Raw genomic sequence first — 25,606 nt, forward strand, 5'->3', positions numbered from 1 at the left:
AGGGCCGCGCTGATGTCTTTGCAGCCCAACAGCCACCTTACCAGGAGAAGAGAGTTTCCTCACACAGTGTGCGGGGTGTCACGGCGGTAGCCTGTGGGCCGCCAGGCCACGTTAGAGAGCCGCCGGGCCACGTTAGAGAGCCGCCGGGCCACATAGACATCAGCGCGGTCCCAGTGAAGCAGAATAACGCGGTCATTTCTCTAGGCAGTGGCAGCACCGTCTCTCCTCTATATACATATCGGGGAATTGTAGCCTCTCTGTCAGAATGAAACTAGCAGGACTCAGTTGTCATGTTATTGTAGTTTTCCCAGTAGTGAGGTGGGGGCCAGACCCGGCCCTAATCAATCTGCCTCCGTATTGGCTGTTGCCCAAAGTCCCCATGCACATCATTTTGGGGCTAAGTGTTGTGTTTTAGTAAATCTGGTGTTTCCGGCAGGGTGCGCCCCGGCTCTGCTGCCGCTGGGTAACTGCGGGCTTTGGCCGTGGCAGCGGGGGGGAGATCCTATTAACCCCTGCAGTGCCAGTGCGGCCATAGCTGTGGCTGATCCAAAGATTTGTGGTTTTCAGGGTTCGTGGATTTTTATGTGCGATGCAATATTTTGTAGTGAGTTTGTTTGACCGCTTTATATCTTTTCTTACTGATTCTCGGAGACAAATAAACATGTTTTAAACGAACCATCAAGCGCCGGGCCATGTGTCTTTAATCCCAGCACCCGCCACACGGGTCCGAAACCCCAACTGGGGAGACACCGTCTGGCGCAGCAGTCACCGCGTTTATCAGAGACATGCGCAGCGCAGGGATCGTGCGCCCTGCATGATGCCGGACAAGGCCTCTCCTGGCTAAATCGGAAAGGTCTGGGAGAACTTCCGGCGCTCTGCATCATTAGCCGGTGCATAGTGATGAGGGAGCACTGAAGCCGAGGCCTGGAATGACAGACCTCACGCTCCCAAAATTGAATGGAGGATGGAAGGTGGTGGATGGAATGTGAGAAAGAGAAGGGGAGAAAGGGGTGTAAGGGCAGCCTATATGTATGTGTGTGTATGGGCAGGCGTGTGTAAGAGCAGTGTAGGTATTTGTGTGTTTGTAAGCTAGTGTGTGTAAGTGTATGTGCATATGTGTGTGTGTAAGGGAAGTGTATGTGTATATGTGTGTGTGTAAGGGCAGTGTATGTGTGTGTAAGGGTAGTGTATGTGTATATGTGTGTGTATGGGCAGGCGTGTGTAAGAGCAGTGTATGTGTATATGTGTGTGTGTAAGGGCAGTGTATGTGTATATGTGTGTGTATGGGCAGGCGTGTGTAAGAGTGTATGTGTATATGTGTGTGTAAAGGCAGTGTATATGTGTGTGTAAAGGCAGTGTATGTGTGTGTGTAAGGGCAGTGTATGTGTATATGTGTGTGTAAAGGCAGTGTATGTGTGTGTGTGTAAGGGCAGTGTATGTGTATATGTGTGTGTAAAGGCAGTGTATGTGTATATGTGTGTGTATGGGCAGGTGTGTGTAAGAGCAGTGTAGGTATTTGTGTGTTTGTAAGCTAGTGTGTGTAAGTGTATGTGCATATGTGTGTGTAAGGGCAGTGTATGTGTATATGTGTGTTTATGGGCAGGTGTGTGTAAAGGCAGTGTGTATGGACAGGCATGTGTATGTGAATATGTGTGTTTATGGGCAGGTATGTTTGTGTACCCCCGGAACTGCCCCTTCCCGCATGATCCGGGGGCAGGATAAGAGGCACTGAAGGGCGGTGATAGGCTGATGGGGGCACCACCTGCTGCATGAGATTCCTACATTTCAGATTCAGAGACGTCACATGAGGCTCCTTTCACTTTTTTGTTGCTACTTTTCAGCACCCGGGCTTAATCCTCAGCTCTATACGTGCAGCATTTACCCCGTTTCTGGATCCTTTTGCCGTTAAGAGTGTGTTGGGTGCCAAATATTTAACAGACTGATATTACTGGGGTCACTGCCTGGGCCCCTCCACCCCTGGGAAGGGCAAATCCAGCATCTATCACCCCGCCACACCCATCAGGGAGTCCCCCAAACTCTTGTCTCTGCTTGAAGCTCTTGTCCTCTCTCCGGTGGCCCCGGCTAATCCGCCCCAGACCCCTCTGCTGCTAATTATAGCCCCGAAGCAGCTGCTTCCTAAAATTGGAGAGGGGGGTGGGCTGCGGGAGGCTGAATGGTCACCCTGAGCCCGTGAGCCGCACATCGTCAGCGCCGTCCGACCAGCGCCTGCTTCTTCTGTGTTTGGGGTAAATGCAGAGTTTGGGGCTCCTGATCTTGGGGGCCCTCCTCTCCGTGTGCGGAGCCAAGGAGGGCCTCCATTTCCCAGCCTACGATGGGAAGGACCGCGTGCTGGAGCTGGGAGACAAGAATTACCGGCAGTTGATGAAGCGATACGACGTCTTCTGCGTCCTGCTGTGGCCCGGCGCGGCCCCCGGAGACCGCAGCGCCCAGCGGCAGAGCCACATGACTGAGATGGTGCTGGAGGTGAGACCGAGGGGCCCCTGGGAGCGGGACATGGGGGGCTCAGGACAGGTGTGGGGAGTCCGGCTGCTTTGACTTGGAGGATGGAGGACTCATGGGGAGGTAGTAGATACCCGGATTATTCTCCCAGCGGTGGTAGGGCACAGCCAATGCTTGAAAAATGTGATACGTGGATATGGGGGGCTACGGATCGAGGGACTGACTGATTACTAATTCCTGCAGAGCATCTCGTCTGTGGTGATCTGCTGCTGTAGGGGAGCGGGGGATCTGCTCCTGTAGGGGATCGGGGATCTGCTGCTGTAGGGGATCGGGGATCTGCTGCTGTAGGGGATCTGCTGCTGTAGGGGATCAGGGGATCTGCTGCTGTAGGGGATCTGCTGCTGTAGGGGATCGGGGGATCTGCTGCTGTAGGGGATCTGCTGCTGTAGGGGATCGGGGGATCTGCTGCTGTAGGGGATCTGCTGCTGTAGGGGATCGGGGGATCTGCTCCTGTAAAGCATCTGCTGCTGTAGGGGATCGGGGGATCTGCTGCTGTAGGGGATCTGCTGCTGTAGGGGATCGGGGGATCTGCTGCTGTAGGGGATCTGCTGCTGTAGGGGATCGGGGGATCTGCTGCTGTAGGGGATCTGCTGCTGTAGGGGATCGGGGGATCTGCTCCTGTAAAGCATCTGCTGCTGTAGGGGATCGGGGGATCTGCTGCTGTAGGGGATCTGCTGCTGTAGGGGATCGGGGGATCTGCTGCTGTAGGGGATCTGCTGCTGTAGGGGATCGGGGGATCTGCTGCTGTAGGGGATCTGCTGCTGTAGGGGATCGAGGGATCTGCTGCTGTAGGGGATCTGCTGCTGTAGGGGATCGGGGGATCTAGTTATTAATTCACAGCTAATAAGCAATCATTAGCAGAGTGTTAACCGGGAGCTGCATTAACCCTGCGTGTCCCGGCGATCTTGGGCTGGACTCCAAGGTGACAAATTAACAGCTTCCTCAGCCGGAATTTACACCTCGAGGAGAGGAAACAGATCCCCTTACACCCCGGCCAGGCTCCTGTGCGGCTCCAAGGGTACACAGAGCACACCGACAGGGACGGCTGAGTATTACACAGCACAGAGTGCACCGACAGGAGACGGCTGAGTATTACACGGCACCGAGCGCAGAGACAGGGGAAGCCTGAGTACTGCACAGCACAGAGTACACCGACAGGGACAGGCTGAGCATTACATAGCATACAAATAATGGGACCCTGGTCGGGGGGGGGATCTCTTTATGTCACTAATGAGGGGTAATCCGGCCCCAGCGGACAGTGAACCCTTATCCTATGTGCTCAGGGGCAGCTTCAGTAACTTAACCCCTAAAGGGCACCAGGGTAAGTGAGGGAGGTACTTATCTGGGTATAAATAGCTCACAGCGGCTGTGATATGAGACAGACCTAGGGGTACAAAACAGATCCGGGGCAAATAAACTGACCCAGGAGTAAGAGACAGACCCGGTGTTCAGGGACAGACCTGGAGGGGGTAAGAGACAGACCCGCTGATATAAGACAGACACAGAGACAGCTGGGGGTACAGACCCTGTGAAAACTGCCACTAATGCCCCAACTATAATATGCTTAATGATCCCCTATCGACCCCCATATTGTACTACATATATTGCTTGTGGTTCCCTGCATGAGTAGTGGACGCATGGCTTGGCATTTTATGGTCAGTTCTGTTCTGGTTTTTTCAGTTGGCAGCTCAGGTTTTGGAGAAAAAACAAATTGGTTTCGGGCTCCTCGACCCCAAGAAGAACAGCAAGACGGCCAAGAAACTAGGTAACTCCCCCCAACGCGCTCCGCATCTCCCCGACGCACTCTGCGCCTCCTCCCCGACGCACCCCACATCTCCCCCAACGCACTCCACGACTCCTCCCCGACGCGCTCCGCATCTCCCCAACGCACTCCGCGCCGCCTCCCGACGCGCTCCGCATCTATCCCAATGCACTCCGCGCCTCCTCCCCGACGCGCTCCGCATCTCCTCCCAACGCACTCTGTGCCTTCTCCCGACGCGCTCCGCATCTCCTCCCAACGCACTCTACGCCTCCTCCCCGGCGCACTCCGCGCCTCCTCCCCGACGCGCTCCACATCTCCTCCCAACGCACTCCGCGCCTCCTCACAACGCACACCACGGCTCCTCACAACGCACTCCCCGCCTCCTCCCCGAAACGCACTCTGCACCTCCTCCCAACGCGCTCCGCATCTCCTCACAACGCACACCGCGGCTCCTCCCAACGCACTCCGCGCTTCCTCCCAACGCACTCCGCGCCTCCTCCCCGATGCGCCCCGCATCTCCTCCCAACGCACTCTGTGCCTCCTCCCCGACGCGCTCCGCACCTCCTCCCAACGCACTCCGCACCTCCTCCCAACGCACCCCAGATCTCCTCCCAACGCGCTCTGCACCTCTTCCCCGATGCGCTCCGCATCTTGCACCTCCTCCCAACGCACTCCGCACCTCCTCTCGACACGCTCCGCATCTCCTCCTGACGGGCTCCGCACCTCCTAACGGACTACGCACCTCCTCCCGACACGCTCCGCATCTCCTGCCAATGCACTCATGCTTCTTATTTGTACTCCCCCTCGTGCCCCCCGTTCATACACTATGGGGCCCTTTCTGGCCCCCCCGCTCTCATACATTCTGTGGCCCTTTCCGCCCCCCGCTCTCATACATTCTATGGCCCTTTCTGCCCCCCCTCATACATTCTGTGGCCCTTTCTGCCCCCCCCGCTCTCATACATTCTGTGGCCCTTTCTGCCCCCCCCGCTCTCATACATTCTGTGGCCCTTTCTGCGCAGGTTGCACGGAGGACGGCAGCCTCTACATCTTTAAGGAGGACAATGTCATAGAGTTTGACGGGGAGCTGGCGGCTGACGTTTTGGTGGATTTCCTGCTTGACGTGAGTTTGCGGCCCCCCGCGTTCTCTATATAACCCCCCAAATCCCCCGCAAAACGACTTCCTGGCAAGAGGAACTGCCTGCCTGGGGTCTGCTTCTTAGTAAAGAGCCTCACCTGGTGTTTTAGTTACATATTACTTGTTATGTACAGCGTTGCAGCGTATGAAGGCGCTATATAACTCCATAATCATTATGGGACATCCTGCGGCATTTAATGTCAAAATAGCTTAATCTGCCCAAAACGGCAATCAATCTCGTTTATTGCTTTTCGGGCATTTCCTGGATTCACGATGCGGATAAAAGGACCTCAAATAACATCTGGGGGAGCTTAATCTACAAAAAGAACTTAAGTACCACTATTTTCCACAATACCAGCCCAGCCGCCCAGCAGAAGTGGTAGAGGGTCATACAGTGAGGGTATTAAACATGCATGGGATAGGCATATGGATAGATAAGTGGAACAGCCTCCCAGCAGAAGTGGTAGAGGGTAATACAGTGAGGGTATTAAACATGCATGGGAGAGACATACGGCTCCTGAATCTAAGACAAGACCAACGACTAGAGGGGCCCACGGGGGCCGATCTGCCGGTGGCTCCAGTAGAACCCACTAGAGCCATGGCCAGGCAGGTAACTCCACTCTAAGAGTGCGGCACTCGGGGCCCCCGCCGGTACCTCTCGTTAATATTCATTGTGATCCTGGATCCCCCGCAGCTGATCGAGGATCCGGTGGAGATCATTAACAGTCTGGCGGAGCTGAAAGCCCTGGAGAGGATGGAGGAGGAAACCAGAGTGATCGGCTTCTTCAAAAGCGAAGATTCACAGTGTGAGTACCGGCCTAGTAAGGTGTGAGTACCGGCCTAGTTAGGTGTGAGCACCGGCCTAGTTAGGTGTGAGCACCGGCCTAGTTAGGTGTGAGCACCGGCCTAGTTAGGTGTGAGCACCGGCTTAGTTAGGTGTGAGCACCAGCTTAGTAGCTGTAGTTACTGTAACGCGGTAGAGTATCTGTTGGTGTTAGCATGAGTGTGCGTCAGCATATGGTGTTAGAGGGAACCTATGGTTAGCGAAGCCTAAAGAGGAGAAGAAGAAAGTGTGTGTAAGTGTACAGTATCAGAGTGAGTGTGTGGGTGCATGACGTCCGAATGAGTGCGTGTTAGTATTTTGTTAGAGAGTGTGAGTGTATGGCGTTAGAGTTAGTGTGTATGTGAGCCTATGGTGTTAGTTTGTATGTTAGTATCAGTGTTAGCCTGCGTGAGTGAGTGCTGTTAGTGTGCATGTTATTGTGTGGTGTTAGAGTGTGTATGTGTCAGGATCCGGGCGAGCAGGTCTGGTAGGAGTCCATGTGCAGGGGATACGGGGGACTCTGTCTGTACCCCTTTATGCATGGTGACAGAGAGATAGGTACAGACAGAGTAGCAGAACTGCAAAGGACGGGAGCTGAGGCAGAGAGACAGGAGATGAGGCAGGTACAGGCTCGGGGGCAGGTACAGGCTCTGGGGCAGGTACAAGTACAGGCTCGGGGGCAGGTACAGGTACAGGCTCGGGCCCACTGGCAGGTAAGCCCACAGGCAGGTTCAGGCACAGGTACAGGTACAGGCTTGGGTGAGGGCCCACTGGCAGGTAAGCCCATAGGCAGGTTTAGGCACAGGTACAGGCTCGGGTGCGGGCCCACTGGCAGGTAAGCCCACAGGCAGGTTTAGGTACAGGTCCAGGTACAAGTTCAGGCACAGGCGAGGCCCACTGGCAGGGCGGACGGGAACGGAGGCCCACTGGCAGGGCGGACGGGAACGGAGGCCCACTGGCAGGGCGGACGGGAACGGAGGCCCACTGGCAGGGCGGACGGGAACAGAGTACTACCGGGCCAGGCACATGTACAGGTTCATGCACGAGTACAGGCTTATGCTCGGGTACTGGATCATGCACGAGTACCGGCTCAGGCACGGGTAAGGGAACGGGTTCAGGAACGGGCACGGGTTCAGGAACGGGCACGGGTTCAGGAACGAGCTCAGGAACGGGCAGCGGCTCAGAGCAAGGCAGTCCTACAACTTCAATGTCAAGGCCCTGTCTGAAGGGCAGGGCAGGTCATTTAAAGGCAGGGCTTCACTAAGTTCATGAGGCGCAGCTGTACCTGATAATCAGCCTCTGATCACTCCAGAGGGAGGAGGGTGGCCACTAGTGGTAACTGAAGTATTAGCCTGAAGTATAATTCAGCCATGGTTCAGGCAGCAGAGAGTGGATCCTGACAGTATGTTAGTGTATGCTGTTAGTATGAGTGCGTTAGTATTTGGTGTTAGCATGTATGAGTGTGTGTCAGCTTATGATGTCAGAGCGAGCCCAGGGTTAGTGGCATCTGAGAGAGTTTGGGTGTTGCAGTGAGTTTTGGTGTTAGAGTGAGTTTGGGTGTTGCACTGAGTTTGGGTGTTGCAGTGAGTTTGAGTGTTAGAGTGAGTTTGGGTGTTGCAGTGAGTTTGGGTGTTAGAGTGAGTTTGGGTGTTAGAGTGAGTTTGGGTGTTGCAGTGAGTTTGGGTGTTGCAGTGAATTTGGGTGTTGCAGTGAGTTTGGGTGTTGCAGTGAGTTTGGGTGTTAGAGTGAGTTTGGGTGTTGAAGTGAGTTTGGGTGTTAGAGTGACTTTGGGTGTTGCAGTGAGTTTGGGTGTTAGAGTGACTTTGGGTGTTGCAGTGACTTTGGGTGTTGCAGTGAGTTTGGGTGTTGCAGTGAGTTTGGGTGTTGCAGTGAATTTGGGTGTTGCAGTGAATTTGGGTGTTGCAGTGAGTTTGGGTGTTGCAGTGGGTTTGGGTGTTAGAGTGAGTTTGGGTGTTGCAGTGAGTTTGGGTGTTGCAGTGAGTTTGGGTGTTGCAGTGAATTTGGGTGTTGCAGTGGGTTTGGGTGTTAGAGTGAGTTTGGGTGTTGCAGTGAGTTTGGTTGTTAGAGTGAGTTTGGGTGTTAGAGTGAGTTTGGGTGTTAGAGTGAGTTTGGGTGTTGCAGTGAGTTTGGGTGTTAGAGTGAGTTTGGGTGTTAGAGTGAGTTTGGGTGTTAGAGTGAGTTTGGGTGTTGCAGTGAGTTTGGGTGTTGCAGTGAGTTTGGGTGTTAGAGTGACTTTGGGTGTTGCAGTGACTTTGGGTGTTGCAGTGCGTTTGGGTGTTGCAGTGCGTTTGGGTGTTGCAGTGAGTTTGGGTGTTGCAGTGAGTTTGGGTGTTGCAGTGAATTTGGGTGTTGCAGTGAGTTTGGGTGTTGCAGTGGGTTTGGGTGTTAGAGTGAGTTTGGGTGTTGCAGTGAGTTTGGGTGTTGCAGTGAGTTTGGGTGTTGCAGTGAATTTGGGTGTTGCAGTGGGTTTGGGTGTTAGAGTGAGTTTGGGTGTTGCAGTGAGTTTGGGTGTTAGAGTGAGTTTGGGTGTTGCAGTGAGTTTGGATGTTGCAGTGGGTTTGGGTGTTAGAGTGAGTTTGGGTGTTGCAGTGAGTTTGGGTGTTGCAGTGAGTTTGGGTGTTGCAGTGAGTTTGGGTGTTGCAGTGGGTTTCGGTGTTAGAGTGAGTTTGGGTGTTGCAGTGAGTTTGGTTGTTAGAGTGAGTTTGGTTGTTAGAGTGAGTTTGGGTGTTAGAGTGAGTTTGGGTGTTAGAGTGAGTTTGGGTGTTGCAGTGAGTTTGGGTGTTGCAGTGAATTTGGGTGTTGCAGTGAGTTTGGGTGTTAGAGTGAGTTTGGGTGTTGCAGTGAGTTTGGGTGTTAGAGTGAGTTTGGGTGTTAGAGTAAGTTTGGGTGTTGCAGTGAGTTTGGGTGTTGCAGTGAGTTTGGGTGTTAGAGTGAGTTTGGGTGTTGCAGTGAATTTGGGTGTTGCAGTGAGTTTGGGTGTTGCAGTGAGTTTGGGTGTTAGAGTGAGTTTGGGTGTTGCAGTGAGTTTGGGTGTTGCAGTGAATTTGGGTGTTGCAGTGAGTTTGGGTGTTGCAGTGGGTTTGGGTGGTAGAGTGGGTTTGGGTGTTGCAGTGACTTTGGGTGTTAGAGTTTGTGTGTTGCAGTGAGTTTGTGTGTTGCAGTGAGTTTGTGTGTTGCAGTGAGTTTGGGTGTTGCAGTGGGTTTGGGTGTTGCAGTGAGTTTGGGTGTTAGAGTGAGTTTGGGTGTTGCAGTGAGTTTGGGTGTTGCAGTGAATTTGGGTGTTGCAGTGAGTTTGGGTGTTGCAGTGGGTTTGGGTGGTAGAGTGGGTTTGGGTGTTGCAGTGACTTTGGGTGTTAGAGTTTGTGTGTTGCAGTGAGTTTGTGTGTTGCAGTGAGTTTGTGTGTTGCAGTGAGTTTGGGTGTTGCAGTGGGTTTGGGTGTTGCAGTGAGTTTGGGTGTTGCAGTGAGTTTGGGTGTTGCAGTGGGTTTCGGTGTTAGAGTGAGTTTCGGTGTTGCAGTGAGTTTGGGTGTTGCAGTGGGTTTGGGTGTTAGAGTGACTTTGGGTGTTAGAGTAAGTTTGGGTGTTGCAGTGAGTTTGGGTGTTAGAGTGAGTTTGGGTGTTAGAGTGAGTTTGGGTGTTGCAGTGACTTTGGGTGTTGCAGTGACTTTGGGTGTTGCAGTGAATATGGGTGTTGCAGTGGGTTTGGGTGTTAGAGTGACTTTGGGTGTTAGAGTTTGGGTGTTGCAGTGAGTTTGGGTGTTAGAGTGAGTTTGGGTGTTGCAGTGACTTTGGGTGTTGCAGTGAATTTGGGTGTTGCAGTGAGTTTGGGTGTTGCAGTGAGTTTGGGTGTTGCAGTGAGTTTGGGTGTTGCAGTGGGTTTGGGTGTTAGAGTGACTTTGGGTGTTAGAGTTTGGGTGTTGCAGTGACTTTGGGTGTTGCAGTGACTTTGGGTGTTGCAGTGAGTTTGGGTGTTGCAGTGGGTTTGTGTGTTGTAGTGAGTTTGGGTGTTGCAGTGAGTTTGGGTGTTGCAGTGAGTTTGGGTGTTGCAGTGGATTTGGGTGTTGCAGTGGGTTTGGGTGTTAGAGTGAGTTTGGGTGTTGCAGTGAGTTTGGGTGTTAGAGTAAGTTTGGGTGTTGCAGTGAGTTTGGGTGTTAGAGTGAGTTTGGGTGTTAGAGTGAGTTTGGGTGTTAGAGTAAGTTTGGGTGTTGCAGTGAGTTTGGGTGTTAGAGTGAGTTTGGGTGTTGTGTTGCAGTGAGTTTGGGTGTTAGAGTGAGTTTGGGTGTTGCAGTGAGTTTGGGTGTTAGAGTAAGTTTGGGTGTTGCTGTGAGTTTGGGTGTTAGAGTGAGTTTGGGTGTTAGAGTGAGTTTGGGTGTTATAGTGAGTTTGGGTGTTGCAGTGACTTTGGGTGTTGCAGTGAGTTTGGGTGTTGCAGTGGGTTTGGGTGTTAGAGTGACTTTGGGTGTTAGAGTTTGGGTGTTGCAGTGACTTTAGGTGTTGCAGTGAGTTTGGGTGTTGCAGTGAATTTGGGTGTTGCAGTGAGTTTGGGTGTTGCAGTGAGTTTGGGTGTTGCAGTGGGTTTGGGTGTTAGAGTGACTTTGGGTGTTAGAGTTTGGGTGTTGCAGTGACTTTGGGTGTTGCAGTGACTTTGGGTGTTGCAGTGAGTTTGGGTGTTGCAGTGGGTTTGTGTGTTGTAGTGAGTTTGGGTGTTGCAGTGAGTTTGGGTGTTGCAGTGAGTTTGGGTGTTGCAGTGGATTTGGGTGTTGCAGTGGATTTGGGTGTTAGAGTGAGTTTGGGTGTTGCAGTGAGTTTGGGTGTTAGAGTAAGTTTGGGTGTTGCAGTGAGTTTGGGTGTTAGAGTGAGTTTGGGTGTTAGAGTGAGTTTGGGTGTTAGAGTAAGTTTGGGTGTTGCAGTGAGTTTGGGTGTTAGAGTGAGTTTGGGTGTTGTGTTGCAGTGAGTTTGGGTGTTAGAGTGAGTTTGGGTGTTGCAGTGAGTTTGGGTGTTAGAGTAAGTTTGGGTGTTGCTGTGAGTTTGGGTGTTAGAGTGAGTTTGGGTGTTAGAGTGAGTTTGGGTGTTATAGTGAGTTTGGGTGTTGCAGTGACTTTGGGTGTTGCAGTGAGTTTGGGTGTTGCAGTGACTTTGGGTGTTGCAGTGACTTTGGGTGTTAGAGTGAGTTTGGGTGTTGCAGTGAGTTTGGGTGTTAAAATGACTTTAGGTGTTGCAGTGAGTTTGGGTGTTGCAGTGAATTTGGGTGTTGCAGTGAGTTTGGGTGTTGCAGTGAATTTGGGTGTTGCAGTGAGTTTGGGTGTTGCAGTGGGTTTGGGTGTTAGAGTGACTTTGGGTGTTGCAGTGACTTTGGGTGTTAGAGTTTGGGTGTTGCAGTGACTTTGGGTTGTTGCAGTGAGTTTGGGTGTTGCAGTGAGTTTGGGTGTTGCAGTGAGTTTGGGTGTTGCAGTGAATTTGGGTGTTGCAGTGAGTTTGGGTGTTGCAGTGGGTTTGGGTGTTAGAGTGAGTTTGTGTGTTGCAGTGAGTTTGTGTGTTGCAGTGAGTTTGGGTGTTGCAGTGAGTTTGGGTGTTGCAGTGAGTTTGGGTGTTAGAGTGAGTTTGGGTGTTGCAGTGCGTTTGGGTGTTGCAGTGGGTTTGGGTGTTAGAGTGAGTTTGGGTGTTGCAGTGGGTTTGGGTGTTAGAGTGAGTTTGGGTGTTGCAGTGAGTTTGGGTGTTAGAGTGAGTTTGGGTGTTGCAGTGGGTTTGGGTGTTGCAGTGAATTTGGGTGTTGCAGTGGGTTTGGGTGTTAGAGTGAGTTTGGGTGTTGCAGTGAATTTGGGTGTTGCAGTGGGTTTGGGTGTTGCAGTGAGTTTGGGTGTTGCAGTGAGTTTGGGTGTTAGATTGAGTCTAGGTGTGTGTTAGTTATGAGGCTGCAGAAATACTGCACCCAGGGGCCACTACCCGTAGGCTCATCTCTGGTGAGTCCCACCTTAGTAAGTTTGAAGTGTGAGTACTGGTTTAAGAAGGTCAGTTTGTTGGAATTTGTTGGTGGTGAAAACGTGGATTGTGCGATTGGAGTGTACCATCGATGTGTCTGCATGGGGTAGTTGTCACATTAGTGTGGGGTAAGTATAAGGGGGTAAATGTACCATTTTTATGCCTCCCCGGTGCAGATTACAAGGAGTTTGAAGAGGCTGCAGAGCATTTCCATCCGTACATCAAATTCTTCGCAACATTCGAGAAGCCGGTGAGACACCAGGAGGGGGCAGGGGGTCAATATATGGTGGGGCAGGAGAATCTGCCCCGGCGGTGAGTGGCCAGGGACCGGAACGAGCAGGCCCTCCATAACGGGAAATATGGAGGTCTGTTTGGCACAGTTCATTATGTGGCCCAGTGGGGGGAAATGGTCTGGTGGTGCAGGCTACTCATGGTATGGTCCAGTCTGGCATAGTATGGTGGGGTGGATGTTCTAGAATGGAGATACGTGGCTTGGGTGCTGCCGACACCGGCCACTAATTATCAATGAATCTGTGGGCAGGTGGCCAAGGCTCTCACCCTGAGGCTCAACGAGGTGGACTTCTATGAGCCGTTCATGGAGGAACCAATCACCATCCCGGACAAGCCGTACAGCGAGGAGGAGATTGTGAAGTTCATCACCGAACACAAGAGGTACGTGGCTGCCGGTGGAACCGGTCGGAGGCCGGGACTCTAACCAGCAACTCCAGTACGCTACTGGCTGGGAGGCCATCCAGATACCTCGTTCCAAACATCTAATCCAATGAGGAGCGGCGGGTGAAGCCCGTGTCGCCTGCAGCCCGCCGGCCACCAACCCTAATACCCTGCCTGTGTTATTACCCGACAGGCCCACGCTGCGCAAACTGCGCCCAGAGGATATGTTCGAAACCTGGGTAAGAAGTGAGATCCGTTCTCGATCGCCCCCTCTGTTACCCCCTAATACCCCACTACCTGTTACCCCCTAACACCCCACTCCTCTTGTTACCCCGTTACACCTAGCTGCATGTTTGCTGTTTCTCCTGCTGTCTCTCATGTTATGTGATCCAGAGTCTCGCACACAATGACATTAGCAATGTGAAAGAGTGTGCGGTGCGAGAGTGTATGGTGTGGTGGGAGAGAGTGCGTCTCGCTGTCTCTGCCCCTCGCTATCACTGCCCCTCGCTATCACTGCCCCTCGCTATCACTGCCCCTCGCTATCACTGTCCGTCGCTGTCTCTGCCCGTCGCTGTCTCTGCCCCTCGCTATCACTACCCCTCCCTATCATTGTCTGTCGCTGTCTCTGCCCCTCGCTGTCTCTGCCCCTCGCTATCACTGCCCCTTGCTATCACTGCCCCTCGCTATCACTGCCCCTCGCTATCACTGTCCGTCGCTGTCTCTGCCCCTCGCTGTCTCTGCCCCTCGCTGTCTCTGCCCCTCGCTATCACTGCCCCTCGCTATCACTGTCCGTCGCTGCCTCTGTCCGTCGCTGTCTCTGCCCCTCGCTGTCTCGCCCCCTCGCTGTCACTGCCCCTCTCTGTCTCTGCCCCTCGTTGTCTCTGTCCATCGCTGTCTCTGCCCCTCTCTATCTCGCCCCCTTGCTATCACTGCCCCTCGCTATCACTACCCATCTGTCTCTGCCCCTCGCTGTCTCTGCCCGTCTCTGTCTCTGCCCCTCTCTATCTCGCCCCCTCGCTGTCACTGCCCCTCGCTGTCTCTGCCCGTCGCTGTCTCTTCCCTTCGCTGTCTGTCTGTTAGATATCTAAATTCTGATCTCTTACAGGAGGATGATTTGGGGGGGATACACATCGTGGCTTTTGCTGAAGAGGAGGATCCAGGTAACCCTCACAGTAACACGAGACCCCCAAATGCAGAGAGTGCTGACTGTACCCCTAAACACAGAGAGCGCTGACTGTACCCCTAAACACAGAGAGCGCTGACTGTACCCCTAAACACAGAGCGCTGACTGTACCCCTAAACACAGAGAGCGCTGACTGTACCCCTAAACACAGAGAGCGCTGACTGTACCCCTAAACACAGAGAGTGCTGACTGTACCCCTAAATGCAGAGAGCGCTGACTGTACCCCTAAATGCAGAGAGCTCTGACTGCACCCCCAAATGCAGAGTCTGCTGACTGTACTCTGGAACCCCCTGGGGTGATACAGGTCACAGGGGTATTTTCAGGGGGTCTCTGTTATTCAACCCCTTTTCTCCTTTTTCCCCTGATTTCCACGTCTCAGACGGTTACGAGTTTCTCCAAATCCTGAAAGAAGTTGCTCGAGAAAATACTGAGAATCCCGACCTGAGCATCGTCTGGATCGACCCTGACGACTTCCCACTGGTGAGCAGGACGGTGACGCGCAGGTCACATCACCTACACATGGCTGATATTACAGTATGATGTCACTGTGACACATGGTGTTCTGGCTGATATTACAGTATGATGTCACTGCGACACACAGTGTTGTGGCTGATATTACAGTATGATGTCACTGTGACACACAGTGTTGTGGCTGATATTACAGTATGATGTCACTGTGACACACGGTGTTGTGGGTGACATTACAGTATGATGTCACGGTGTCATGGCTGATATTACAGTATGATGTCACTGTGACACACGGTGTTCTGGCTGATATTACAGTATGATGTCACAGTGTCACGTGGTGTTCTGGCTGATATTACAGTATGATGTCACGGTGTCATGGCTGATATTACAGTATGATGTCACTGTGACACACAGTGTTCTGGTTGATATTACAGTATGATGTCACGGTGTCACACGGTGTTCTGGCTGATATTACAGTATGATGTCACAGTGTCACATGGTGTTCTGGCTGATATTACAATATGATGTCACAGTGTCACGAGGTTTTGTGGGTGATATTACAGTATGATGCCACGGTGTCACGCGGTGTTCTGGCTGATATTACAGTATGATGTCACAGTGTCACGCACTGTTCTGGCTGATATTACAGTATGATGTCACAGTGTCACGCGGTGTTGTGGGTGATATTACAGTATGATGTCATGGTGTCACACAGTATTCTGGCTGATATTACAGTATGATGTCACGGTGTCATGCGGTGTTCTGGCTGATATTACAGTATGATGTCACAGTGTGACGTGGTGTTGTGGGTGAAATTACAGTATGATGTCACGGTGTCACGCGGTGTTCTGGCTGATATTACGGTATGATGTCACAGTGTGACGCGGTGTTGTGAGTGATATTACAGTATGATGTCACGGTGTTGTGGCTCATATTACAGTATGATGTCACGGTGTCACACGGTATTCTGGCTGATATTACAGTATGATGTCAGTGTCACACGGTGTTCTGGCTGATATTACAGTATGATGTCAGTGTCACACGGTATTCTGGCTGATATTACAGTATGATGTCAGTGTCACACGGTGTTCTGGCTGATATTACAGTATGATGTCAGTGTCACACAGTGTTCTGGCTGATATTACAGTATGGTATGATGTCACAGTGTCTCACTGTCTTCTGCTTGTAGCTGGTCACCTACTGGGAGAAGACGTTCCACATTGACCTGTTCAGGCCTCAGCTGGGGGTTGTTAACGTCACGGATGTAAGTATTTCCTCCCCGATACCTCTACTTTTCAAGTTATAGTGAAAATGAAAGAACTAAACCTTTCTAAAATCTGAGTGCGGGAATCAGACTCCATCAGCTGATTGCACTAAATAACAAGGGGCATTTAGTCTGGCAGCCTCTGGATCTGTTTAACCATCATATAAAACAAAGAGCTGGCTTTCCCAGCCAGCCTCAGCATTTCATAATATACCCCCTGTAGTTACAGTTGCCCCAGTCACTGCCACTTGAGGGCGTCAGGAAACTTTCCATGTCGTGCTGTTTTTTACATCAACCTCCCCATCTCAGCCACATATAGCCACGCCTCTAACCGCACCCCCACAACAAAGTGCCCCTCTGTGACCCAGTTGATGTGCTGGGGGGTCCCGTAATGTCCTCTGTGTATCTTTAAGGCGGACAGCGTATGGATGGACATTAAGGACGCCGAGGACCTGCCCTCCCCGGGAGAGCTGGAGCAATGGATCCACGATGTGCTGTCTGGGAAGGTCAACACCGAGGATGACGACGACGACAAACATGGTGATGATGACGATGATGATTACGACGATGATGACGACGACAATGATGATGATGACGACGACGACGATGATGACAATGATGATGATGACGATGACAACGACGATGATGATGATGACGATGATGATGATTAAGATTTGCAAAAGCCGGCGGGGTTGGGGTTTTGTTGTTTGTCAGCCACGTCTGACCGCGGGTCCTGAGAGAGGCGTCTGGAGTGAAGATTGGCGTTAGTGACATCACACGAGGGGGGTCTTGCGCCGTGTCCATCGCATTAAATAAAAACAATGAAACTCTAATTTCTCAAAGTCAGCGACCACTGAATCTACATGGCCCGGTACCGGCCCACTGGGAGGGGAGTCCGCCCTGTATTCAGTCCGACCTGCACAGGTTCTGGGATCCGCGCCCCTGACATCTACTGGTATTACCCGGCTGGACTCGGAAAGGATGATTTATCTATACATTATACAGGGGGCCGGTCACTGATTTATCTATACATTATACAGGGGCCGGTCACTGATTTATCTATACATTATACAGGGGGCGGTCACTGATTTAGCTATACATTATACAGGGGGCCGGTCACTGATTTATCTATACATTATACAGGGGCCAGTCACTGATTTATCTATACATTATACAGGGGGCGGTCACTGATTTAGCTATACATTATACAGGGGACAGTCACTGATTTATCTATACATTATAAAGGGGCCGGCTCACTGATTTATCTATACATTATACAGGGGGCCGGATCGCTGATTTATCTATACATTATCCAGTGGGCTGGTCACTGATTTAACTAAACATTATACAGGGGGCCAGCTCGCTGATTTATCTATACATTATACAGGGAGCCGGCTCGCTGATTTATCTATACATTATACAGGGGGGGCGGTCACTGATTTATCTATACATTATACAGAGGGCAGGCTCACTGATTTATCCATACATTATACAGGGGGCTGGCAGGGACATGTCTAGAGCATTTAGCACCCGGGGCGAATACTGTATGTGGCACCCCCCAAAAAACTAATGTTGGTAAGAATATTTATTTCACAAATTTGTAAACTGTACATCAACTGGAAAAAAAATAGAAATATGAAAAAATAAATTAACATTGATGGTGGTACAGCATAACTCCCATCACTATACACTGAGCCAGACATTGATGGTGGTACAGCATAACTCCCATCACTATACACTGAGCCAGACATTGATGGTGGTACAGTGTGCCACCTCTGCCCCTGAAACAGTCTACCTGTAACACTACTGCCCCTGAAACAGCCTGCCTGTGCCACCTCTGCCACTGATTTAACTATACATTATAAAGGGGCTAGCTCGCTGATTTATCTATACATTATACAGGGCTTGCTGATTTCACTATACATTATACAGGGGCCGGCTTCTGGTGTCGGGGCAGGTTGGGAGTGTCGGTGCAGGTGCGCGGTCGGGGCAGGTCTGGGGGGTCGGGCAGCGTTGTTTCGTCAGCGTGTGACTCAGGCTGTCAGCATGGAGCCGAGTGTTTGAGGATTGGGGGAGGGGAGGCGACGCTACCCTGGGGGGGAGGAGGAGGCAGAGCAGGTTGGGTGAGCTGCCCTGGGCAGGTAGTGCGGTCAGGCCGCAGAGTACAGGGTGAGGTGGAGGGACGCTGCTCTGCTGCAGAGTATTCACAACAGCCAGGGCAGGGAGGGGGGCAGAGCTGAATGGGGCAGGTAACGGGGCAATAAACAGATCAGGGGAGCAGAATCTACCAATCAGAACGAGAAGGGCCTGGAGCTACTACCCCAGGTAAGGGGGTGAAGAGGGAATTTAAGAAGGGGGCAAAGAGAAGAAGAGAGGTGGGGGGTCTCCATTCAGCATGCGCTGTATAATAATACAGAGTATCTATACTGAACCCCCCGCACTGTATAATAATACAGAGTATCTATACTGAACCCCCCGCGCTGTATAATAATACGGAGTATCTATACTGACCCCCCGCGCTGTATAATAATACCGAGTATCTATACTGACCCCCCGCGCTGTATAATAATACAGAGTATCTATACCCCCCGCGCTGTATAATAATACCGAGTATCTATACCCCCTGCTGTATAATAATACAGAGTATCTATACCCCCCGCGCTGTATAATAATACCGAGTATCTATACTGAACCCCCCGCACTGTATAATAATACAGAGTATCTATACTGAACCCCCCACACTGTATAATAATACAGAGTATCTATACTGAACCCCCCGCGCTGTATAATAATACGGAGTATCTATACTGACCCCCCGCGCTGTATAATAATAACGAGTATCTATACTGACCCCCGCGCTGTATAATAATACCGAGTATCTATACTGACCCCCCGCGCTGTATAGTGATACCGAGTATTTATACTGAACCCCCCCCGTGCTGTATAATGATACCGAGTATCTATACTCACCCCCCGCGCTGTATAATGATACCGAGTATCTATATTCACCCCCCGCGCTGTATAATGATACCGAGTATCTATACTGACCCCCTGCGCTGTATAATGATACCGAGTATCTATACTGACCCCCCCGCGCTGTATAATAATACCGAGTATCTATACTGACACCCCCCCCCCCGCGTGTATTGGTTTATTGCCCACCTGGACAGGGCAAGTGGGCGCGATAAGGGTCCCCGAAGGAATGTAGAGTGTGGAGGGAGTATGTGGAGGGAGGAATTTCACGGAGCGGCCAGAACATTCCTGGGAGTGACATGGAGAGAGGGGCAGATGGTGCACCCCCCAGCACTGAAACAGGGGCTACTGATTTCAAATACCCCGTTAAAAAACCTGGTCCCGAGAAACAGAGCACATCACAGTTACCCCCTCACATCCCACTACCCCAGCACCCTGTTACACCCACACTCCCTTCTCCCTGTTACCCCCCTGCACCATGTTACCCCCTCACTCCCTTCTCCCTGTTAACCCCTCACTCCCTTCTCCCTGGTATCCCCGCACCATGTTACTCCCCCTGCACCCTGTTACCCCCTCACTCCATTCTCCCTGGTATCCCCAGCACCCTGTTACCCCTGACTTCCCGCTCCCTGTTACCCCCTCGCTCCCTGTTACCCCCTCGCTCCCTGTTACCCCTGACTTCCCGCTCCCTGTTACCCCCTCGCTCCCTGTTACCCCTGACTTCCTGCTCCCTTGTTATCGTTGCAGAAATGGACACCGAATCCAATTACTCCGGATATTCCTTTCACTCGCGACTCGGACACCAGAGGTAATTCTGCCCCTCGTGGCTCTGATGGCTGCTGTGACCCCAATTTGCTCACCTGCCCCCTGTTTGTTCAGACGCATGCACTGCACGTGTGATTTAATACCCCAGACAGGGGTATATTGTTGTACAGCGGGTTGTACTGATATTGAGACGTTACTCCATTAGAGAGAAAAGTCGGGACGGTCAGAAATCGGTCACCATCCAGACCCCGGCCGGGGAGCCTCTGCTGAGCGGCGGCTCCAAGCAACGGGAGGATGAGGAGGATGGACAGGTGCGGATAAGATGTCACCTACCGCAAATACCCCAGGGATACCCCCTATAACCCCTTCTATTACCCAATGTACCCCTCTATGACCCCATATCCCCTTACTTTAACCCTTCTATTACCCCAGGTACCCCTCCCTATAACCCGTTCAATTACTCCATGTACCCCTCCCTGTAACCCCCTTCTATTACCTCGCATACCTCTCCTTTTAACCCCTTGCATTACTCTCAGTAGCCTTTTGTCCCGTGTAACCTTTGTAATTCTGTCCCATTATAGGATGATAACTGGGCTGAGACCACCACAGCGGTGACTTCAGAACACAGCGCGTCACTTCAGGATCTGGCCCAGACCGGTGGTCCGGGAGAGCCCGAGAGGGCCGGTCCGACCGCCAGGACTCTTCTGGGGTTCTACGCGTTCTGCCTCCTGGCCGCGCTCGCTCTCCTCACACCCCCAGCGTTTATTACTCTCCCGCTGATCTTGTGGGGGTCAGAGCTGGAGCACTGTGGGGTCTCCTGCGAGGGGCTTTATATCTCAGTGGCCTTCAAGCTGCTGCTCCTGGCCGTGGGGTCCTGGGCAGTTTTCCTCCGTCGGCCCCGAAGCTCTCTGCCCCGAGTGGTGGAGTTCCGCGCTGTCCTCCTCCTGCTGCTCTTCCTGCTCCTTGCGTCCTATTGGCTGTTTTATGGGGTGCGGGTGCTCGGCCAGCGGGAGAGGAACCTGCTCGGGGTGGTGCAGTACACCGCCTCCCTGGTGGACGCCCTGATCTTTATCCATTACCTGGCGGTAATTCTGCTCGAGCTCCGGCAGCTGCAGCCGGTCTTCGCCCTCAAGGTGATCCGGGCCGGTGATGGAGAGGCCAGGTTCTACAGTCTGGGGAAGATCAGGTGAGTCTACCTGGACATCGAAGCCCCACAGACAGCCAGGTCATGGGCCAAACCATTGCAGCCATGGGTGTGTTACTCCAGGGCCCCTAAGTGAAGTCTCTGGCCCAGAGGTCACGCAATAAATATATTAAGCCACATTCACCAAGGGCTGCGGGGGCAATTCTTGCACTTAAGTTCCCACTCCGGCAGGGGCCCAGCGGGCAAAACTTGGGCAGGGGGTGCCATCTGCCCCACCTAGAGAGACGTTGCCCTTGAGGGAAAGTTATCAGCTGTGATACTGGGACATTTGGCAGGTATGATAACATCATCTCTGTAAAAGAGAATTATTGCCCCATCCCTTGCGTTTTGGGTACTGGGGGCATAAAGTCACATTGTAATCACAAACAGTCAGGTTCCGTCTCTTTTGTATGAAGCGTGCGTTGCCGGCTCCTGTTGTCTCACATATATGTGCTGTGTATGTTCTCGCTCTCACGTGTGCACTCTGTGTTCAGTGTCCAGAGGGCCGCCCTGTTTGTTCTGAAGAATTACTACAAGGATTTTCCCATCTTTAACCCCTCATATGCTGCAGCAAAGAAGCTCACAAAGCAGCCCCAGCACTCCAAAGTCTACAGCGTGGATGGTGAGTGTCACACATCTTGGGGGGTATGAACGCGTCAGGAAGGAAGACGTGTGTCATTTAGTAAATCTGGCTGCTGGCCCTCGGCATGGCCCTCACCCGTCTAGCACATGTTCAAATACACAATAGCGGTTCCTTCCATCGGAGGATGACCCCGTCCTGACGTTCATATGGTGGTGCTGCAGATATTTCGTTAGCATCAGAGAGGAATGTCTTCCATGTGGAGAACGTGGATTCAGAGGCCACTGGAAACGTCCGACATGTGAAGGTTCTTGTGCTGAGATGGTCCATGGAGTTCTGTTGTGCTCTAGAACGTAAAACGTGGTGGGATGTGAAGCAGGGTGTATGGTGTGTCCCTGCCACCCGCCGCTTCCATTGAGTTATTTGAGGAGTAGAAATCACTTGAAGTCGAGATTTGGGGGGATGTTGCACCGTCCGCGCAGGCTCTGTGGAGATGGCTTGGCGACAGATCAGTCACACCGAGGCGTTCTTGGGTTCTATATGCTGTTCTAGAGTGATGGGGGTGGTTCCTGATCGAAGTTGGCATCATTTTGAACTTGTTGAGTATCTTGGATTTTGTTACTCATTCTTTTCTGGAATCATTCAGATGAACGAGGTGCTCCCTCTATGACGTTCTGGAGGAGCGGAATCTCGGTTCTAGTTGGGTTATAGATTGGCGCTCCTCTCTCCTTTTATGAATGCTAACGCTCTTAAAGCTCCCGTGATTCTAGGTCAGGGGTGTCCAACCTGCGGCCCTCCAGCTGCTGCAGGACTACATCTCCCATTCTCCTCAGCCAGCCCCTTAGCTGAAAGAGCATTATGGGAGATGTAGTGCTGCAGCAGCTGGAGGGCCGCAGGTTGGACGCCCCTGTTCTAGGTGTTTGTCCAGTAATGTCCTGGATCGTTAAAAGGTATAACTTCTACGGACCCCATTTTCCTCGGGGATAGGAGGGGGAGGGGAGGGGAGGGCACGTTTTGGAAATCATTGATGTTTTTGGATCTGGAAGAAGGCACAGGAATAAGAAGAGCGATCGCTGGTTTGGGTGTCGACCCCCCCACCTCTCTCATAGGCCAGGCGTTCCCGTTGACTACCGGTTATTGCCTGCGTTGTATAGTCCGGCGGGTAATAGACCGTAGCGCAGACTCTGAGCTCTCTATCTCTGCCGCAGGTCCAGACGACAGCACAGTCAGCAAATCTCAAGCGCTCGTCGCCTCCTCGTCCGGCTACAAGGAGTACAAGGAGCGCTACTATGAAGAGGCAGAGCATGCGCGAAAGGTCCGGAAGCGCAAAGCCAGGTGAGAGGGCAAAAACTCCTGCCCCCCTTCATCTCCCTGACATGAGCATGTTCCATCACACGTAACGAATGCACATGGGGTGTTAGCGTGTTTGTTTACCGTGTTCCTTACGCCCCGCAGGGTGGTGATTTCAGTACATGAAGCGTTCTGCCAGTTGCAGCGCCTTGGAGAACAGGGCAATGAAGGGAAGAGCCGGCACGGGCTGCAGCCCAGGGAGGCCGCGCAGAGCATATTCCCTCTGATTGCGCAGAGTCTGCAGCGATACCTGCGCACAACACGCCAAGCCCACCTGTACAGCATGGAATCCATCATACAGCACCTAACCATGTGCCTGACACACAACATGTCTCCACAGGTAACAAGTGTCAACACACGCATGTTTCACAAAAACAATAACGAAGTGAGCCAATCACACGTCTCTCAGATGAAGTGATGCACGCAGATATATCCTTCTTCCTCTCCTCGCTCTGTCTTCCCCTTTTCTCATCTCTTTCGCTCTCTTCTCCTCTCTTCGTTCTATTTCTTCTTTCTTCCCCTCGCTTTATCTGTTTCTTTCTCCTCTCCTCTCCTCAGTGGCGGATCTACCGGGGTCGCAGGGGTCGCGACTGCGACCGGGCCTCGGCGGCAGGGGGGCCCAAGCCAAGGGGCCGCCCGAAATCTTTTTTTTTTTTAAATAAGCCGCAGGGGCGTCCAACATGCGGCCCGCGGGCAACCGATCTTACACGAGCCGCACCTCAAGCCCTGCTACTTACTTGTGGGAGGGTCTTCTGGACAGCACAGAGGAAGCGGAGTTCACGTGACATCCTACTTCCTCTGTGCTTTAGCAGAGAAGGCAGAGGGAGGCCACGCCCCCTGCTGAAGTCTGTGAGCGGCATCGAAGGGAGATGCAGTGCAGGTAAGGGGGTGGGGAGGATGTTTGAATGAGTGTGTGTGATTGAGGGAATGAATCTGTGAATTAATGATTATATGAATAAATGAGTGTGTGTGTGTGTGTGTGATAGCATGGATGTGTAAGTGCTGGAACCTAGGCATGATGGGACTGTGATTGCTGTTAGCAATCACACTCCTATCATGCCAAGTCAGCCAGTACATGCTGAAACCTGGCCAGCTGCCCCCCTTGTGTAGTGATGCTGCCAGCAGTATGGGGTCTGCACTTACAGCCACCCTGTACCAGCATGTACTGGCTGACTTGGCATGATAGGAGTGTGATTGCTAACAGCAATCACAGCGAGCACAGTCCCATCATGCCTAGGTACCAGCATTTACTGGTTGCCTGGGTATGATAGGAGTGTGATTGCTGTTAGCAATCACACTCCTATCATGCCAAGTCATATTGCTAATTTTGTCCAATTGTGTGTTACCTACTTTTATTAAACATGTGAGTTTTTATTATTATTTTTAAAGGTGGGGGTCATTTTCGGTTTTGGCTAAGTGAACCCTGAATGTTTTGGTCCAGAATTTTCATTTTAGTTCATCCCTAGAATAAATCTAGGGAATCCTGAATTTGTAGTCGCAAAACTTTCAAGGCCCAGAAATCAGTGAGAGGAAGAGTAAAGGTTTTGTGTCATTTTACTTTATTTTAATCAGCATATTTTATTAAAGGCCATATTTTTTGTCACAGTGAAAAATGAGTGCGGCCCGCGCACGTATACAATTCTGATGAAGTGGCCCACTGCAGAAAAAACTTGGACACCCCTGGATTATGCCCTTTGTACATGCGCCCCTTTTTCTTTGATTTTTTTACAGATATGATTCAATATGAAAATTGAATTTGTTGAATTAGTTGAAAAAAAATTGTTGGGTAAAAATCATGTTTTTTGGGGGGGGTGAGGGGGTGGGTGGGGGTGCCCTTAACAGATTCTCGCACCCGGGCCCTGAGGCGTCTAGTTACGCCCCTGCCTCTCCTGTTTCTTTCTCCTCTCCTGTTTCTTTCTCCCTCTCCTTTTTTCTTCCTCATTCTCTTGCATTTTTCTTCTTCTATCTCTCACGTGTTATATGGACCTCACCCTGCGTGGAGTGTCCACTCACTGACTTTCATTCTGTGTCACAGGCCTTTCTGGAGCAGTATCTAAAGCCTGGCCCAGCCATTCAGTACCAGACAGTCCCCACTGGGCTCTGGACACTGGTCAGTGAGGAACCAGTAACGCGCCCCATTCGCCCTAATCTGACCTTCTGCCTCCAGTCGTCAGACTCCACCCTGGTCGTCAGCGTAAATGAGATCCCCAGCCTCAGGCTCAGTGAGACGTTCATCCCCCCGAACTCCCACCGTTTCACTGTAAGAACGAAGGCAGACATTAACCTGTGAGCCTCGAAAACAAGCTACGGATGGAGGAGCCTCAGAGGCCTAAAGCAGTCTCTCCACCTAGGATCCGCTGATCCTAATCCTCACAGCGCCTCTACCTGAGATCCCTCGATCCTAATGCTGACAGTGCCTCTACCTGTGATCACCCGATCCCAATGCTGACAGCGCCTCTACCTGAGATCCCTCGATCCTAATGCTGACAGCGCCTCTACCTGTGATCACCCGATCCCAATGCTGACAGCGCCTCTACCTGAGATCCCTCGATCCCAATGCTGACAGTGCCTCTACCTGTGATCACCAGATCCCAATGCTGACAGCGCCTCTACCTGTGATCACCAGATCCCAATGCTGACAGCGCCTCTACCTGTGATCACCTGATCCCAATGCTGACAGCGCCTCTACCTGTGATCACCAGATCCCAATGCTGACAGCGCCTCTACCTGTGATCACCAGATCCCAATGCTGACAGCGCCTCTACCTGTGATCACCCGATCCCAATGCTGACAGCGCCTCTACCTGTGATCACCAGATCCCAATGCTGACAGCGCCTCTACCTGTGATCACCCGATCCCAATGCTGACAGCGCCTCTGTGATCACCCGATCCCAATGCTGACAGCGCCTCTACCTGTGATCACCAGAT

General features: G+C 52.0%; 2 protein-coding genes across 2 annotated transcripts; both read left to right on the top strand.

Annotated features, from left to right (window-relative positions):
• Positions 1-2,250: 2,250 nt before the first annotated feature.
• On the top strand, positions 2,251-16,498 carry LOC149271084 (calsequestrin-2-like). The gene is made up of 11 exons (XM_089507650.1): positions 2,251-2,484; positions 4,201-4,285; positions 5,302-5,402; positions 6,112-6,223; positions 12,417-12,490; positions 12,782-12,912; positions 13,106-13,151; positions 14,018-14,072; positions 14,475-14,575; positions 15,753-15,827; positions 16,241-16,498. The coding sequence occupies exons 1-11, from the start codon at positions 2,251-2,253 to the stop codon at positions 16,496-16,498; spliced, it is 1,272 nt and encodes a 423-aa protein (XP_089363776.1).
• Positions 16,499-19,549: 3,051 nt separating this feature from the next.
• On the top strand, positions 19,550-24,968 carry LOC149271085 (vang-like protein 1). Its single transcript, XM_089507651.1, has 7 exons — positions 19,550-19,608; positions 19,771-19,876; positions 20,147-20,751; positions 21,243-21,370; positions 22,537-22,663; positions 22,784-23,018; positions 24,714-24,968. The coding sequence occupies exons 1-7, from the start codon at positions 19,550-19,552 to the stop codon at positions 24,966-24,968; spliced, it is 1,515 nt and encodes a 504-aa protein (XP_089363777.1).
• The last annotated feature ends 638 nt before the right edge of the window (positions 24,969-25,606 follow it).

The sequence above is a fragment of the Sceloporus occidentalis genome, unplaced genomic scaffold, assembly GCF_023333645.1.
Source record: "Sceloporus occidentalis isolate IW3139 unplaced genomic scaffold, rSceOcc1.0.p SCAF_569, whole genome shotgun sequence".
Lineage (NCBI taxonomy): Eukaryota > Metazoa > Chordata > Lepidosauria > Squamata > Phrynosomatidae > Sceloporus > Sceloporus occidentalis.